Consider the following 19,786-nt stretch of genomic DNA (forward strand, 5'->3'; position numbering starts at 1 on the left):
ATTTTCGGGTCTTGTTCATCAAATAATGGCAAGGTTAAGATTCTTAGGCCACATGGAATTCTGCCAACATCTAAATCATTTTGGAGTGAATGTTCCTCCCACCATTTGCTGACTTCTTTTTTTTGTGGCGTTTTTCCAATTCCCTCAATAGGCTGATTTCATTTTTTCTCTCCTTGCTAATCTCTGGTGTATTTCTGGTTGGTGCATTCATGGGCTGAGTTTCACAAAACAATGTTTGTGCTTGCTCTCAACGTGTTTTTTTCTCTATCATGCTGCAATGCCATTTTTTCAAAAGTATACTGGAGAGGATATTTTTGGTGCTATAAATGTATGCACAGGCTTGCAATAAAGCACAAGCCCCATAAAAGGAGAAGAAATGTCTGGCGTATAAATTCGACTATTCAATGCACATGAAGTCAATGTGCAATTTTACTGCATACAACAGAGGTCGACGCCAACACGGAGAGAAACGGGGCGGGGGAGGCACCTACCAGAGCGTTCGAGTCTCCTTCTATCCTCCGATACAAGTCGATTCACTCGCAGCTGTGGGCGCCTCACAAAGCACCGCCTGTGCAACCCGCGTTGAGCAGCTGTGTACGTTTAGGTCAGGAGCGTTAACAAGGCAGTCCATTAAGTGACTCAGTCCTCCTTTCGCATTCCTGATTGCAGCTGGTGCACATCCAGTGCCTGTCACTGAGCGTGAGGTTTATGAAGCAAAAGGGAAAGTCATTACTTTTTCTCCGAGAGGGGATGGCACACAGTAGAACAAAACTGAACGCCAGCAAATAGCTCCTTTCTAATAATTCACCAAAGGCATTGGCGTGTAGTCCTTTAAGTATCCAGTTTATTCAGCATGATAACATAAAACACGGTACAACACATTTCACAGCACCCTTGCTGCTTGATCACGTACAAAAAAGTGCATTAGAGAATTCAAACATATATACAAACAGTCGCAGTCTCTATGGTAGTTTCAGCATATTGTCCTTTTTTTACTTTTGGTCCACTAGATTCACAGTGCATCAGCTCAAAGGCTTATTGAAGGCCGTAGCCATTTTGGAGCATAATTGAGCCAACGCATATATATATTCTCCCCTTCTTTTCTGGTCAGCAGTTCTACTTCAAGAGGAATAGTTCACCAACACCTTCTTTCATGTAGCTTCTGATTGCATCTGTGCAAATAACACATAGACATAAACTAAAGCCTTGTTTAGACCAAAGTTCGTCACCTTGGAATAAAGACTCAAAACGTTCTAGGACATAATTCTACATATGTGCATAAACATCACTTCTAATGATGTGTGGCGCTGAACTTTCATCCCACTACAACCGAAACTAGACTAAAGCACTCTACACCCCAGATTAGACTGCAGAACAGAACTGCATCTGTTGTATTCTCTGTATCTGCCTCATGATGCTGTGCGTCTTCGCAGACTGCACGTGTCAAATCACCTTACTTTCTATCCCACTACAGCTAAAGTGTCTGCATCCCCAATTATTAAGTATAATGAAAAGAATACGGAACGAAATTGCATCTGTTGTATTCTTCGTATCTGTCACATAATACCAATACCACGTGTCTTCACAGGCTGCACGTCTCTAAACCACATACTTTTTGGATTTTCATTCACAATCGGAAAAGGAATCCGTGGAGCAGTCATCCATCGTGTGTTAAGTGGCGTTCCTCACTCGGCACGTGCAGCTAAATAGATTCATGAAAACTGCTGTCTTTTTTTTACCAAAATGAGATCGTGATCTGTTTGAACAGAACGGGAGTCCGAGACTTCCTCCTTGTGTGCTCTATGGTAAGGGATCTTGTAAAGCATAGGAAGAGGACTATTTTGAACTGGGTAGATCTCCAAGCGGCCAGTGTTCTGATTCAAGAGCAACAGAAAGAGGACTGAATCCTCAATGATGAAAACACAATGCGCCAGCCTACACTTTCTCACATGTATAGTGACACAGGCCAGTTCAAGTAAAAAAATCTCAATTGGATGTTACCACTATCTTGGGCTGTATAGATAACAGGAGATGAATGTAAATTCCTGTACTCGATGAACATTTCACACATGTAGGTATGAATTCCTAAAAAAAGAAAAAGGAAAAAAGAAAAAGAAGGGGGCTATCATAACACAATAGCTATTGTACTTAAAATCCATATAGCGAATACCAACAGAGTATTGCCAATTAGAGTGTCAACTGTCCGATCTGTAGGAGTAATATTCCCATATTGCATTATTATAGGCATTGAAACCATTCTTCCTGTTAGTTCAAACCATTTTGATAACTGTTACATCCACCATTGTTCCCTCTGAGACAGTCTGGTGGATGTTTTACGCCCATCACTTCCCCATATGCGAGATGAAACATTTGTATGCAGAGCAGCAACTACCACAGGGAACAACTTGCTGGGATAGGGTCTAGCAAATTTGAAATATCTGCACCAATAAAAATAAAATAAAAGTACCTGGCTCTGTTCTTTGCAAATCCTCTACTAGTAAAGTAAACTATATCCCTCGGTTTTGAAACATACCCCAACGGGTGCCTGTACTCTACATACATTTGGGTAACATCCTCCAAAGTCACAGAACATTACTCTTCTCTACGAGTGAAAAAATTCAGGCAGTGTTGTGGGCAAATATCCAATAAATGAAAATAACTGTACTGTTGACTTGGCAGCGGATTCCGCTAGCCTCCTGCTATCTCTTATATGCTAGAGCAATACTCCTTTAACTCACAGAATGTTACTCACTGACCTCCAGAGGTAGATTTGTTTATCAAATGCCGGGGGGGGGGTGGAAGCTTACCTAACCAGGGGCCACCAAGGATCTCCAGAATAAACAGAATCCGATACAAAGGCTTTGGGGGGCACCGGGTCAGGCGACAGTCACAACTGGAGAAACAGAGAAAGTTACCTCAAGTGGAGAAACTAGTGCCCCTTTGAGACAAGCTTCCAGCAATTCCAGGATAGGTTCTCCGCCTTTCAACTGCAGTTTACCTCCTTTACTATGGAAATCAGGCAATCATTATCAGGCTTCAGTAAAGATATTGCTACTCTTGGTGAGCAGACTGATGTTAAAGAACGGGCTATCCAGGAATTGACAAGGGAGAGCAAACAAACAGATATTGTGCTTGAAGGGCTGGCCAGAGCAACACGCAACCTCAAATTACAATGTGAAGATCTAGAGAACAGATCTCGACGTTCTAATATCTGGATACGAAATTTCCTGGAAACAATCCTAGACTCGGATTTGAAGGACACAGTGACCCATATTTTTGCTGACTTGATCTCAGGGGAAGAGACCCCCAAAATCTCTCTAAATCGCTTACATAGAACGGGCTGAAAAGGAATGACCCGGGAGCCCGACCACATGATGTTCTTGCTGCTTGCACATCTTATCCACAGAAAGAGCACATTTTACAGAAAAGCACGTGAGCAATCCTCTACCTACAATGGGATTGAGATCGAACTGTTTCAGGATCTTTCCAAGATTACTCCCCAAAAAAGACGTGAAATGCAGCCGGTGGTCAGAACATTACAATCATGAGGATTCAAGTACAAGTGGACATTTCCTTTTGGATTGGTGTTTTCTCTAGAAGGTAGACAATACAGGATCACCTCACGAGAATCAGGTATGGCCTTATTACAAATTGAAGAGGAGGAAGTGGAAGTCTCATCTGAGGATGAGACTGGTCGCTCTACTCAACAACTTAAACCTTGGGAGTGGTCGATCGCATTGCACCGAGGGCGAAAACAGACGAACCAACAACGAGAAGATTGGAAAGCGTGACTCAGAGAACCCATCGCTAAACCACCAGAATAAGGAACTGCCAATCAAAGCTATCTGCAGCAAATTACTTAAGCATCAAAATATTGCTCAGAGTTGTAGGAAGAGACGGAGCACAACATCTTGGAACACATCTGTTCAGGTAACAGATGGGGATACTAGGTTAACCCGCACGTTGCCCTGGGAGTAAAGTTGACTTGCGGCTTGGATTTGGTACCCCGGAATATGTTAGGTACCGTGGCTCACACCAGGGGACATTGTTTGGGGATTATAGTGGGAAGATTGGGGTTAGGGGGGTTAATGGGGAGGGAGATGCTGGATGAGTGGGGGAGTTGGGTTAGGACTGCAGGTTACTCGTTGGAAAGCTTGAGAATGATGGTAATCGCACGATCTTCTGGATTATTATGTTCACTGAATTACTGGGTCATTTCAAATGTTTAACGCTAAATGTTAGGGTTCTAAATGTGCCGGCGAAATGTAGGAAGCTGGAAGCGCTATTGGGGCGTCACCAACCGGATTTGGTGGCACTCCAAGAGACACATATTAGCTTAAGAGATGGATAGAAGTTTCGTCTTTGTAGACCCGGTGGTAATACAGGCAAATGCGGTGGGTAAGGTTGCAGGTGTGCTGATAGCAATTAAGTGCGCTTCCCACATTAAGGTGCTACGAACAAAAGTCCACAAAGAGGGACTTTACATTTTAGCAATCTTGGGAATAGGCCCGCCTAGAATAATGGTGGGTTCAATCTATGCCCCCAACATAGGCCAGGAGGGTTTTCTGAAATCAGTTATTACACTATTGGAAGCCTTTAGTGAATGGGAAATCATTTTATTAGGAGACTTTAACTTAGCCTGGGATCCGCTCCGTGGTCGGAGTGTGGCTACTCGCTCGGCGCAACTGGTACCCTCTCATGAATTAAAACAAAATGTGCAAACTTAACGTTGATCGAGGTCTTGCTAACATTAATGGCGTAATTGAAAGGATACACATATTATTCACATGTACATCAGTATTGATTATGTCTGGGTTTATAAAGCACTGCTTGGTAGAGTCACCCAAATCCCTTGTCAGCCAATTATGCTTTTGGATCATGCACCTTTGATCATAGATCTAAATATCGTAGGGCCAAGGCAGAGGGTATGGTCCTGGCGAATTTTCCATCTGAGATATTGCAGGGTTCAGTGATAAAAGGTTAAATTTATAGTACAATAGTACAATTCTTTGAAGTTAATCAGTTGCAAGACACTTTCGTAATTACAACCTGGTTCGCGTTTAAAGCAACAATTCTCAGAATCTTTATAGCAGAGGCGGCCTACAGTCAGAAACAAAAACTGGCGCTGGAAATGGAATTGGAGCATGAACTTCCACAAATAATGGGGAAAACGGAAACAAATACAGGCCCCTTTATTCAAAAACCATACAGAACAGTAAAGGGTAAATTAAATTTGCTTCAGGCTAAAAAGGCAGAAAAATCCCTCTTAAAACTCTGCCAGATATACTATGTCAAAGCAAACAGGGCAGACCGTTTATTGGCTAGACAACTGCGCCAAAAAATAGCATTGCAAACTATTCAGTCGATCCAATCACCCGAAGGAAATACAGTTACGGAAACCCCATAAATTATTTCACAATTTCACAACTTTTACTCAAAACTTTACCATTCTGAAAATCCAGACAAACAAACTCAGGCGACGTATCTAGAAACAGTCGCCCTTCCCCGTATAGCAGTAGGGGACTGGGAAGGTCTTGAGAAGGATATCATTCCGGAAGAAGTAATAAGGGTTATAAACTCTCTCCCTCCAAATAAATCTCGTTTTCCGGATGGATTTCCTGCGCTGTTTTACAAGCGCACCAACAAGCAATGGTACCGAGACTTGTATCCCTATATATTATGTTCATAAATTGAGGCTGTATATCTCTCACTATGTAGGAGGTAAAGATGGTATTGTTCTCAAAGCCGGGTAAGGACCCTTGTAGAGGCGGATCTTACCGCCCCATTGCAGTTATAAATCTGGACGCTAACATTTATTCCAAAGTATTAGCTAATAGGATAGAATATTTACTTCTCTCAATCATACATCTAGATCAATCAGGCTTAATAAAAAATCGACAAACTCATGACAATATCAGGCGTATTTGCCATATTTTAGAAAATGTAGTGAAAAAAGATATCCCTGCCATCTTATTGTCACTAGATGCTGAAAAGGCTTTTGACCGGGTCGAGTGGTCATTTCTCTTTCAGGTTTTGGTCAAGATGGGCTTCGGTCCTCTGTTTATAGCGAGAATAAAAGTAAACTATAAATTCCCAGTAGCCCGCCTACTGATTAACTGTCAACGTTCTTCTCCTATTGCTCGCCAAAGAGGGACTAAACAGGGATGTACGATGCCACCATACTATATGCGATAGGGTTAGAACCATTTCTAGCTAGGGTTCGACAAACTGAAGACATCCACAGCATATAATTTGGGGGGATAGGGCACAAAATGATGGCTTATGCAGACAATATGTTGCTAATTATATCCAAACCGGTAAGAACACTACCCGCCACAGAACGTGAGGTAGAGAGATATAGCTCAGTAGAAGGTTTAAAAATTAATTTGTCTAAGTCGGAAATTCTGTATTTATCCCTGCCCGCTAATGTAGTACTTTCATTATGTGCTCAAACACAATTTGGCTGGGCAAAAAATCAAATTAAGCTACTGCGGGTCACTATAACCCCTGACATAGCTGTATTATAGGAGGTAAATTATCCCCCCTTACTGGAAGCCATTATGAGACAATTAGTGAACTGGGGCCCGCTAACGACATCTTTGCTGGGATGAATTAATGTGATTTAAATGACCATCCTCCTTAAAGCACTTTTTTTCCAGACACTCCAAATCCGCGTTCTGGCTCCATTCTTTAAAAAGCTTCGAAAACGGAAAATGATATCTGGTTATGTATGGAACAATAAAACCCCAAGGGTAGCATATGAGGTTCTAACCACTCCTATTAATAAAGTAGGCATGGGCCTTCCAGACTTCCAAAAATGTTATCAAGCTGTTCAACTCTGAATAGTAAAAGACTGGTGGGGTGTAGATGTGGAGAAACGCTAGGTGCAGATGGAGCGTGCATTGGGTGAAACACAATTAGACGAAATGTTAGGGCTCCCAAAAGGGATTGTCCCCCTAATATTCATAAGAGAAAGATTACAACGCTAGTGCAAGAGGTGTGGGATACTGCGGCTAAGCAATATAGATGAACAACATTTCCCTCACCCTGTACGCCACTTTTCTTTAACCCTAATTTCCCACTGGGTCTTGACCCTCTGGCTTTTCACAAATGAAAACAAGTAGGCTGTACGAAGCTGCAAGGTATGTTCTTTGGCATAGACCCTAAGCCTTTCACCCTATGCAAACTAGAACTGGGACTAAATGAATCCGATCGCTTTCAATATTTTCAGGTACGCCACTGGATGCATGCCCCTCCAATTAAACAGGTGGCAACTAGAGAGCTGACCCCCTTTGACATATTTGTGATTACAAATTCGGGGAACAAGGCTCTATTATTGAACTTATATAAAATAATAAACAAGACATCCCCTTGCACTCCCCATCACTATAGAACACAATGGCAACTAACGTTGGGAGAACACATTTCGTAAACAGAATGGGAGGGGCTATGGAAAGACATTCCCAAATGTACCCACTCTATCCAAATAAGGGAATTTTGCTTTAAATTGTTAACCCAATGGCATTATACTCCCGCTCGCTTGCATAAAATGAAGGCATCTATATCAGTGCAATGCTGGAGACAATTTGGTGCACCTGGGAATTGCGGGCATATTTATTGGAATTGCCCGATTTTGGTGGGATATTCGGCAGAAATTGATGTTGGTATGAAGCAAATATTTGGTGTGTTAAAACCTAGTTCAATGAAATCAAACTTACTGTTGATACTAGAGCCTACTATGCGACATAGACCGAAACAAAAATGTCGCTGTTATGTTACAACTGGTAGCATTGCTAGGGATTGCACAGAAATGGAAATCTAAAGATCCACTGCAACTGCCTGAATGGTTCTGCAGAATCTGGAACTTATTGCACTCTAATGGATCACTTACATGATTCAAGGAGATAAATTGAAATCTTCCCAAGACTGGGCTGAGGTACTTGCGTTTTTACAATCTGACTTTAATTTTCGATACCGTTCTCAGCAATTTCGTATTCTCGGTATTCAGTGACTTGCTGGATATTTTAATTGCTACCATGCATGGGAGTTATGGGGTGGGGGCATGGGTACCCAGCTGGGAAGGGGGGAGCGGACAGGAGAGGGGAAATGGTTTATTATTGTACATTTGAAATGCCAATAAAAAAAAAGATGACGGCCCAAACGCTGGCTCCCCACACCATGTACAGCGCTGAGCTACTCTCGAGCTAGATCTGGCTTTGAAAAAAAAAATGTAAAACAATTTAAAAAACAATGTAATGCCATAAACAATCAAGCCTTAAACATTTCTCATTACCTAACCCTTTCTGTGTTACAAGGGAAGTGTGTCAAATGGCATGCTCCGCTAATCTTAAAATCAGTGCAGACCGTTTGTATCTTGTGATATAATACTTGTTGGCATCATTATTTCGCAGGATCCATGATATACTAATGCAACATATTATGTGTTAGTCTACTTGGGGCAGGATAGACAGCTATGAACAAGGCCAATTTATCTGATCCATTTACAAGTAAACTCAAAAGAAATCATTGGAAAGATTAAAATCACTGGTTCTAAAGATACTCCTCTGTATTAAATTCTTCCAGACAGTCACAGAAGGTCTGCAATCTTCTGAAATAACCACAGGATTTGTTTAGGTGCTTTGGAAATGCGTATAAAGGCAGAGAGAGTGGTCTAGTAAGAGTCCTCATTCTAGCAGCGGAACCCAGCAAAGCCTTTAGGAAGCAGCAAAGCTAGAGCAGATTTGCTAGAGGCTGGAGGGGGGATACATGCACAGTTACAGCCACCATACCAAAACCAGCAGACAGAAGGACCCCAGGGTATCCAGAATGAAACAACAAAGTTGCCACTAGAGTGCCATAAGCTGAAGGAGAAAGCACTGCAGAAGCAGCAAAGGAGAACCATTCTTTCCACGCAAACAAGTGCCACCTGACCCACATGTAACAAGAGAGTGTATGCAGGGAGCTCCCATGCAAAATAATGCATTGATAGATTTATCAAAGGTAGGGCTTTTTTAACTTTTCAAAATGTTGTTTATAAAGCTTATCAACCAAAATAAGTACCCCCAAGCTTCTTTGTACTCAAACTACCTGTTGTCCCCTCACTAGAAACTGAAAATTATCTAAGCACTTGGCTAATGGTACTTGGGGAGGGCTGCAGACTAGGCCTGTACCTATTCAGTCAGCAAATATTGACAACCCTTTTAATATAGGTGCTTGGTGCAAATCCTTATAAGATCAGAAGTCATTAGATTATTATTATTATTGTATTTATTGAGCGCGGACCCAGCTTCAAGAAACAGAGCGCTTTACAGAGGTATACACCAATACAGATACATAACGGAGCGCATTTCAGTGGTAACAACAGAGGGGGACAGAGGAGGGGTACAGCTGTACCCGGTAATGTGGAGGAAATGGCTGGCGGCGACTAGCGAGTAAGGTGGCACGAGGGGTGAGGTGACGGCCTAGGTGTTGAGGACGAGAGACTCCTTGAAGAGGTGGGTCTTGAGCTCTTTTCTGAATTGTAGGATCGTGGGGCGTGTCTGATACCGATGGGGTAGAGGTTCAATAGTCTTGGGGCATAGGCAGAGAAGGCTTGTTTTCTGGTCCTTTACTTCTTGCAGCGGCGGATTTCAAGTATGCAATTATAAATCTCTGTGCTCTAAAGATGCATTTATGTGAGCATTTATTTTGAGTTTACCCTATGTAAGGGGGCAGAAGGAGGAGACTGACACATAGTTGGCATGATGATTGTTATAGACTTTTATTAGTCAGAATAATAAAGAGAAAACCCAACTTCGCTAACTCTAAAAGGGGCTTCCCTGCCTCAACTAAAACAGTAAGGGGTCTGTCAGAATGTATGTGTAAATCAATAGTCCACCATCCTGTTTCAAAAACCCTACTTCTGTCCCTTATGCTTAAAACTAACATATGTATGAAGTAAAGCTTTTTGTTCCAGAAGATTGACTCCCTTCTTCTGGACTGGGGATAGAAGTTTGTTTCCAGGGGTTGGCTTCTTCTCAGAGGAATGGCTCCCTTCCCCGAGTTCAAATTGTCCTCCAACACAAAAGGCAAAGGTTCAAGCACTTCTCCTTGGCAGACGCACTGCCTCTCTTCTAACATTCTGTATCAGAAAGTCTTTACAACTTTGGTAAATAGGAGAATGACTCCCTTCGCCTGGTTTATTGATTTAAGAGTTCCACACAACCACAGGGAATTACTTCCTTCTTCCCTGGTCTTGGTTACCAGGAGAATTAGTCCCTTCTCCCTTCTCCAGGTATCTTGGCTTAAGATTTTGATATAACCAGAAGGACTTACTCCCTTTCCCTGGTCTCTTTCCACTTGTTAGCACAGTTCAACAACACCAGGGGGGTTGACGCCTTCCCCTAGCCTCTCGTTCACTTTAGTAACAAAGTTCAACAAAACCAGTGGGAAGGACTCCCTTCTCCTGGCTTTTCTCTCATATTTGTCAGCCCTTCTTTCCTTTTGATGATGAGTGGGTAAAAGCAACTAGAATGTTTATTTTAGTCCTCCCCATGGCTCTTCGTTGTTACGCACCTCCTCATTGTCCCAGTACTTGTCAAGGGAGTCATCCTCTGGTAATCTCTACTCTTTCTCGTCTCAGTGGATGTAAAACTTTTTGCCTTACAGACATACATAGGCATATGGGATGTAGACGTGCGGTCCATGGGATAGGAAGGTGTATAGGGTGTGGATGGAGGGTTGGCATACCGCATTCTCCCGAGATGGTCTCCCTTGTCCTCACAGGGAAAGTCTCATCCCATGAAATCATCCCGCTCAGTACCGCCGCCACGCGAGGGATGCGACGAGGAACGTCCAGCTCATCTTCCACAGATGTTGAACTCTGCAATTGACTTTTTTCACAGTGGGCCACCATTGCGAGAAATGGACAGACCCACGTTCAAAGAGAGGGCAGTACTTAAAGGGCCCTTTCTGGTTTCCTATCTCTGTGTACTGGCCCCTGGGGAGAGCAAGGCGGAGAGTCACCTGGAGAACCAACTGAGCATGAAGGCCAATGTGAGAAGGAGGAGGAGAATAAAAAGAAACAGGACGAAAGGGGGCGTTTGGGTTGCTCAGGTGAAGCCAAGAGAGGAAAAGGTGGACCAAAAGACCAGGCAGATGAAGGACGGCAGAGAACAGGATGGAAGCCGGGCTCGGACCAATTACAGTTCGTATTAGTTATCAAAGACTTTCAAAAGTGCACATGGTTTGGCTTGACCCATTGCAGGACCACTTCAATGTTACAGTTCACAATTTTACGCTCTCAGTTGGATACCCAACAGAGACCTTCGAATGAGCACCCACGTGGTGCCGGACCACTCTTTATATGGTATCTTGGGTTGTCTCCCAAAGTTCACTCACAAAGTTCAATTACTTCTTTAGTTCCAATTATACTCGCATCGCTCATCTCTAATGCCTCACACACGGTTCTCTTTACACAATGTTCCTGCTTGCAACCTTATTCTAACACAGACAGGTCTGCTATCAGTCCCTCCGACTCACCGGCTGGGCTGACTTTACTGGCGCTGCTTTGTTGTGGGAGCCAAGGGCAGTACCACAGCAGAAATGTCTCCTCCCCGCCTCAAGTATCGATGCAAGAGAGCCCCGGGTACCTTTGACACACAATGCACCTGTCTTCAGCTTTAATTCCCGGTCTCATGTTTCTTATTCTCGAGGGCTCATGAAAGTAGTGGTTTTCCTCTGATAAGGCCATGGGCAATTTCCTCCTTTCAACTCTTTCTGGTCTTTCTCCTTGTATTAAACTGCCATCTCTGAACTGCTGCTTCCTTGTGTGTTTTGCCTTGTTCACAGTGCTTTTGTGCTCTGCCTTTTATCCGTGTGGGGAAGTGTGATGGAAGTCAGGTGTGTTTTATTATCAGTAATTGCCTGACTTTGCCTGACCCTTGTGTTGGGACATATCAGGTATACAGCTCGGGTGTTAGTGCATTTTCTCTCACAGTGAGCTGTCTGTGCGAAAGTGTTTGTGTCAGGAAAGGGGGTGGGGGGTTGAGTTCCTAGGTATCCCACCTGATAGGATGGGGAAAAGGTGTTTTAAGTAAGGGGATACCGCATCTCACCCTCTGGTGTCCCACTTCCACTCCCCAAGGACCCCTCATCCAGGTGATCCTCCCGCACTGGTCCACCCTCAAGAACTGAATCCAAAAGCGATGGCCGTGTCTTGACCACCTGGATGACAGACGAATCTCTGCTGAAATACCTGGTTGGAAGATCTACATTGAGAATGTTCTGATTCAGAATGGTTGCACATGTATTTGCACGTCAAGTTTATCTCGCACATTACGGATTCAAACTGCTATAATTCCCATTTCCTCAGCTTCGCCTTCACCCTACTTGTAGCACGCTGAATCCAACCCATTTGTACAGCTCTCTATTGCTTCCCTGTTCATTTTGCACTGTATAAATCCCATACATACGATTCAATATATTACATAGGATGTACGTTCCCGAGTGCTCAACATTAGAACCCAATCAACTAGTGCCCACCCTCAGAATGTCAGTGGTGCAGAGTGGCCATTTTGTCTTTTTTGTCATCTTTGGAATTGTTGGGTCATTTCTCGCTTTTTTGACCTGATAATAAGGGAAATTGAGAGGTTGGTTGGAAAGGGTGGTCTGGCATCCCCTGTTATATGTTTATTCGGCCTGATGCTGACCTTCCGATCTGACAAGCTGGCACAAGTTTGCACAGTTATGTCTCCTTTTGGCTTAACGTCCAATTGCCATTAGATAGGTGTTTTTTCCTCAGTACTTGCTATGACAGATTGGACATCTGATATGATAACCTAGATCACGTTAGAACAGCAGACTTTGATTCACTTCGGTTTGGATATCAATAGTGCACATGAATGGAACATCCTATTACTCGAGTTGTTCCTTCCCCCAGACACATATCCCCTGTGATGCCCACATTGACGTTCCATTGTTATTTGTTCACACAATCCACCACCATCTACAATTACATTATTACCAGCCTCCAAGTATAGGAGTTCCAAGAATGGTCACTGGCAGTTTTTCTTGCAGTGGAAATGTTTCTTTTGTTTTTGGTATTGCTATATAGTTTTCCTTTAATTATTGTTTAGCAGTTAGATATGTTCTACCTTGTCTCCTTCAGAAAATGGACAAGTAATAATGCGATAATGCAGAAAAATGGGGAAGAATCCTAATTAACAGAGAAAGACATGTATTCCTCTAAAAGAACGATTAGAGAATTTGCTCATGCGTTACATTCTGGTTTCTGCCATTAGGCAGTACAAATATGTCTCACATTAGCAATGGAAAATCAATTAACTATGTTTATAATAAACTCAGTGAAACACAGTATTATTTCCTTACATGGGACGTATGCCCAAGCAAAGAAAATAATTATACTACTAACATTTGCTATCAAACCTCCAAGAGGCAGGCTAAAGGCTTATACTGTTGATCTAAAAGCCCCCCTCCCCCCTTAATCCTTCCCGGAATGAAGTTGATATATATAAATTCTACCTTGCATAAATCAAACTCTTAATTTTTATTACCGATTTTTTTTAAGCGCACATCTACAATATCTAAATAGTGAGGGATCTATTGTTATTGTAGACATGCAAGAGAAAATCTTGGTGGGATAAGGGGAAATCTAATACATTTTTGTAGTAGTAGTTTTACATTCCTCCCTCAGAGATAAACTGTCCTACGTATGTGGAACTCATGCTTGTAAGGTCGAAACAATATGTAGTAAAATAGCCTTAAACTGCGTATCCTCAGATACAAACATATATGTGTAGTTAGTACTGCCTAATAAACGGGCAGAATGACCAATTCGTTTTTCAGTTCTGTTTGATAGACCTGTTTCCAGCTGCGGCAGAGGCACAACATTTTGAGAATTTGCACAGCTTTCTCATAAATCTCTATTGTGTCACCCTGCAAGTTGAGCACATCGTTTTTTTCGATAATTTGTTGTTTTTCCTACAGTAATGTAGATGTCTATGTATAAGGGAATGTTAACACTTTCTAATATTCAAATGTAAAATGAAAGTTAACAAAAATACTGACTACAAATGTGTTTCTCAGCTCCTATGAGCTCCAGCACTTCTCTTTGAAGTGGAAAATGTTTGCGTAAATTGGGCTACACTTCCACAAACGTATACTTAGAAAGACACACACATACCATAACTGTTATCTAAACATCTTATACACAACACTGTCATAAAAAATGGTTGCACATTGTACCACTTGTCTTCATATGTATAATTTCAATATATTTCTAAGTCATTCCCATGTGAATTTGCATTTCAGTTGCTCTTCAAAAGATGGATTCCATGCTATCTTCTGAAGCTGCATGGGTTTCTCAGTACAAGGATATCTCTGATGTGGATGAAATGAAAGTCCCGGATTGTGCTGAAACTTTTATGACTCTGTTGCTTGTCATAACAGGTAAACATAAGCATTTGTGTTTAAATGTTCTTGCCTTCTGCACCCCACTAACTCTGACTCTGTACCCTGACGCTACCTGCAGACACCTACTGTCCAATAACTTTGACTCTGCTGCCAAGGCTTAATAGGATCCCTCTGATTTATGCTGATCGTGTTTGTCCCTTCTACCCCCCTATTATGGTCTTATTCTGAAATACCTCAATGTCTTCTTCTTGTTTTCGCACGTTTATATTGTAATTGCCTTCCTTGTATGTGTGGCTTCCTATCTCATCCAGCCCTACCACTTCCTCTGTTCCTCCTTACTCGTATATATCCTATGTGCCCCCTCTCCCGCAACTAATGGTGAGCTTTCCAAAATCATTCTTTCTTTAACCGTTGTTGTTGCTGCATACCTTTCTGCAAATTGCATTGTTTGTAGCCACTACACCATGAGGTTGGCCTCCCAATTACGTTCTTACCCTTCCCAACTGTCCTTCCTTCCAGTCCTGTGCTGTTTTTTAACCTGCCTCTTGCACTTCTCCCACCTCCCTCCTCCTGCACCTTCCATCTCCCCCTTTCCCCTTCACTTCATGTTTACAGCACTTTCATGATCTGAATTGTTGCAAAGCCTAGTAAGACTGTTTTTGTTTGTTTCTTTATCTTACTTCCTCTTTCATCGTGACCCCTGCCACCCCTCCCCCTTCTCCCTTGCTTCTCATGTTAAAGCAATTGTTCCCCTACCCTCACTTCCTTCCTCACCCCACTACCCCGATTGCCTCAAGACCTAGTAAGAATGTTTTGTTTTTGTTTAATTTTTTCCTGTTTTTCCCCTTCCTTGCCTTGATGCGCCTTGAAACAACACTATTTTGCTGTATAGGCGCATTACAAATAACCAATAAATAAATAAACTTAGTTTGATAACAAGCACCATTTTAGTAAAGACCCAGAGGTGAGTATTATGCATTACTTTACTAACTTATTTCTTTCACCAGCAAATGCAATTAACAAAAATAAGCTACAGCTCTCAGAAACCCTGGAAGTAGTTTTTTTAATGTTTAAATTTATCGTACTTTACCCCTTCTGGGAGCCTTATGTCTTTACTTTACTTTAAATAATTTATTACGCGCAACCAGGGACCCGTTGGCTTAAGGGCGCACAATAAATAGGACAGCGGACAAACAAACAAAACAGACGATAAGGTGGCACCAGGGGCGCACAGATGAATGTGTCCTCTGTGTCAGCTCTGTCCCACGGTCCTCAAAAGTGGCTTGAGCCCCCACTATAGGACCCCGCACCAAAGAAACCGACCGAATCAAGCATCTGAATATGTCCCCCATGATCTGAGAGAAAATCAGACGATAATCGGACTTGGTTAGCCTGATAAAATCGAGTGCTACAACTCGGCATACAACTGTGAAACGGGCCCAGAGTTGACGTGTGCACCCGTGGGCCTCAGTTGGACCATTTCCCCAAGGGAACGGGTGGAGGCGGTATTACCCAAATTGTTTGTTTACAATTGTTCGAATTAACAATTGACCGAATTTAAAGGGTCACAATTGACCTTTTCACAATTGACCGTATATATATAGGGGTTTTGGAGGGTTTGGCGTTGGGTGGGGGTTGTGGGGGGTTTCCCCCCCACACACACATATTTTACAATTGACCTTCACAATTCGGTCAATTGTGAAAAGGTCAATTGTAATTCGAACAGTTGTAAAACGAACAATTCGTATAAAACCATGGAGGCGTCTGCAACACCAAGCGGGGTTCTACTGATGTGGTGGCACCCCCCGGATAACGACCCTCTTCGGCCAACAAACGAATGAGGCTGCCCCCCCAGGACCTTGAGCGAGGGAGCGAGGCGGAGGCAAACCGGGTCGCAGTGGTGTAATGTGTGGACTTTATTGAGGTGAGCCTGCGAACGCAGCTTTGTTTCCTGCACCCACACCTGACCCGTACCTCCTCCATCCACTGCCGTGGCCAGCACTTCCCTGTGGACAAATACCCGGGAGAAAGGGTGTCCTATGATTCCAGCATCATCAGAGGGGGAGCCCATATATGCGGATCCTTCAGTTGTTCAGCTGAATTTCAGACGATCTGGCAAACGGCCACTTACTCGCCACTGACCGTGGTCATAATTTTTACTTAAACAGAGACTCATCCCCATTGTGGACCGGAGCGCAGTCCCTGAGGGAAATCCGGGTACTCCGGTACCCCTGACACTACACGGCTCTGCCCGCGCAACGGCTCCTCCTCGTAATATGCACTGTGGCTTCGCTAGAAACTCGTCAGAGTGCAATAAGTGGAAAGGTGAATCCATGGATAGGGGCAGCCAAGAGATGTAAGGGAGGGCCTTCAGGAATAAACCACCATCAACCGCCACACTGAGTGCTACGACAACCTACACAAACTGTCACCCGTTTGGAGCGCGCACCTAACAAACTTCTCGGCGATAAAGGTCAAAATACGTGCCTTGGACACATTTAAACACGTAAAAAATCTTGGATCCGTAAACAGGCTGCACAGGCTTACACCCACCACATCTATGGCCCCCAACCCATAACAGACAAACGCTGCCGGAAGTGCCTGGTGCAAACACTACTTTCTGGGAAGTATATGTTACAGAGGACACGAATAATGAGTCGACTAGTCAGAGAAGACACTGTTCCAGAGGGGGGGAAAGGTGGGGGAAAAAACTTGGTTTACAGTTTTATGTTGATGTACTTTTGGGGGGAGGGGTGTGAAGAACATCTCTAGCTTGGACATGTTCCAAAGGATACATGTATGTTGATAACTATGTTTTTCAAAACCTAATAAAATTAAATAAAAATTAAAAAAACAGACGATAAAGCATTAGCCTAGCATGACAGGCGGCTCTGGAGAAAAAAGAGGCAATTTGATGGATAGCTAGGAGAATAAGAATGTCTTGAATTTTTTCCTAAAGACTTCTGAAGATTTTAAATCTCTTCGGTCAGGTGGTAGGGCATTCCATACCCTGGGCGCACCTTTTGCAAAGGTCCCTTTCATGACTACACTGCCTGCTTCCTTGTTTTGGCTGCTTTTCCAGCAGATAGGTACACTATTAAGCTTCTCTACCCCTTTAAGCTGTTCAAGTATATATTTCTTTTCATAATCTGTCGTGTGTGCATGTTTCCTTTTGACTGATGTAATGATTGCATGCATTAGTTGTTACTCAGGCCTATCTTTATATGTCAACCCTCAGCACAATCGAAATGTCCAGTTTGTAACAGAGAGTGGAGAAAGAACACTACATTTATATCCACTAATACCCATATGCCACAAGTCATTGTGCTCTGTGGATGTTGTATCCGTTGTTGCAAGATAATGAATCTAAGCCCACGGGTGGCATCAGTGTATGCCAGGTCATAAGGACCATGAAGGCACTAGCAGGTTCAGCTCATCGGGAGCACGCATTCACAGTACATCATGAATTGGCTGTGCTTGCGTGTGATAATGGAGAACCCTTCGGGGCAGTTTTAAAGTGTACTAGCAGCTCTCATTTGAACTTAAGCGAGTCTTTTGGCATCTCCAATGTTGATTTATCTGGTGCTGCAAGCAACAAATCTCTACACCTGCATTACCAGGAATCGCCATTGGTTGACCTGCAGAACCTTTCCATCCCTCGCTCAGGGTGTTGCATCAACTTGTTATATTCAAGCTGATGGGCACTCTTTTTCTTTCTGCACCGTGTCCAGCGGAAGGAGGGGAGGATGAGATTGAAGGAAGAACTCTACGAGCAATACTAGAATGATGAGCCTCAGGGTTAGTACCTGGAAGAAAGAAGGGCATTACCAATAGACAGTCCATGGCTACCTGGATGGCACCCTAATGGCCAATTTCAAGAGGGCCCTTGGTAAATCAGTGGACCACACCATGAGACAAGCTGTTCAGAAGGGATTCATCCAGTGCAAGATAGACTAGATTCAGTGGAGGAGCAGGGGTGCCTTTGGTGCTCCAATCATAATAAATTGATAGCTCATTTCCTGTTGAAGGCCAGAGCGAACAACCTATGATATCGGGAGGAGCCCATGGTGTCCCACAAGGGGAAGTTCCCAGTTCCGGAAGAGGACTTCCTCTTCCACCTACCAGCCCCTATAATTTGCAGCATGTCACCCTCCCTGAGGGCAAGTCTGTCTTCAAGAAGCTGGCATCCTTGTAAAGACAACTGTGCCAAGCTTTTTACCCTCAGCCCCAAAAGGAGATTGAAAGGATGCATCACACTCAAAGTATGATGAAGATACAGTAGCAAGGGTTTGAGATTCAGATTTGAACGAATCAGAGACAGTTGTAGAGTCAGATAATTGTTGGCAAGACTTAAAACGCAGAAGAATAGCACCCGAGCATGAACAACCTGGAAACCAGGGCGTGGCTCAAGTCTTCAAAATGGCAGCGAGGCACGTGGCAGAGCCTGCCAGGCTGGCGGCCATCTTGGATCCAACTCAGGGCCCGCCCATGCTTCCGCCCATCGAATGGGCTTTGCAAGATGATCCCAGTCACCTTCCCTTTGGAAGTGGCAGCAGATTGTACGGTACAGGCCTCTGGTCTCCCCAGGGATATATCTACCCATCACAGCCCCAGGCTCCTCAGCGGTTTGACCAGGAGCGGAGGCCCAGTGCCCCGGAGGGCAAGGCCAGGCCCCTAGGGATCCGGTGGCCCTCGAGGACTGCTTCTTCAAGTGCTTCCTCTTCCTCATGCATTCCCTTCAGATGAAGGGTCTCCTGAAGGATATAGTGAAGGAGGTTATCCTACAGGTGTCGACTCCCCAGCCCCATCCTCTAGGTACTCCTCCCGTTAGTCCAGCACTGCCGGTCCCTCCCCCAGTCCAGGCCCTACCAGTTGTTCAGATCCCTCCTCCTCCTCCTGTACCACCAACACCTCCCCCTCAATAGCTGTTGGACCGGCCATCGGCACCAGATTTAGGGGGGGACCCCGTTGACACCTGTGTCCCAGGGCCTGGACTCCCCTCGGTTTGTGAAAAATGGGGTGGGGGGGGAAATGATGACGATGACGCCCAGGACGATGAACTCTAGGCATCTGTTAAGGCCTTTCATGACCGCCTTCAGGGCCTGGCAGAGGAGGTGGGAGTGCTAGCAGAGGTTTTGGGTAAGCGCACCATGATCTGGCATGCCTCTTCAGGTAGCGAGTATGTCTGACAGAAGCCCAGGGCCAACGCCTAGATGAACAAGAAGCTGGACAGCAGGTTCAGGCTGACGGACGGGGAGCCAATCCTTCTGGCGTCCCTCCTGCAGCCGCATTCTTCAGTGATGGCTGCGGCCTCATTATATTCTAAGCCATCGTCTTCGTCTTCCTTCATGGGAGCCACCTCCAGTTGTCTTTT

General features: G+C 43.9%; 1 protein-coding gene across 1 annotated transcript in view; it reads left to right on the forward strand.

The window, feature by feature from the left end:
- RINT1 (RAD50 interactor 1) overlaps positions 1-19,786 on the forward strand; it is a 1,254,187-nt gene that overhangs the window by 867,293 nt on the left and 367,108 nt on the right. The window contains exon 9 of the mRNA XM_069629127.1: positions 14,311-14,448. Within this exon, the coding sequence (XP_069485228.1) occupies positions 14,311-14,448 (138 nt within the window). The remainder of the gene's footprint in view (positions 1-14,310; positions 14,449-19,786) is intronic.

The sequence above is a fragment of the Ambystoma mexicanum genome, chromosome 12, assembly GCF_040938575.1.
Source record: "Ambystoma mexicanum isolate Mex_15411 chromosome 12, UKY_AmexF1_1, whole genome shotgun sequence".
NCBI classification, from domain to species: domain Eukaryota; kingdom Metazoa; phylum Chordata; class Amphibia; order Caudata; family Ambystomatidae; genus Ambystoma; species Ambystoma mexicanum.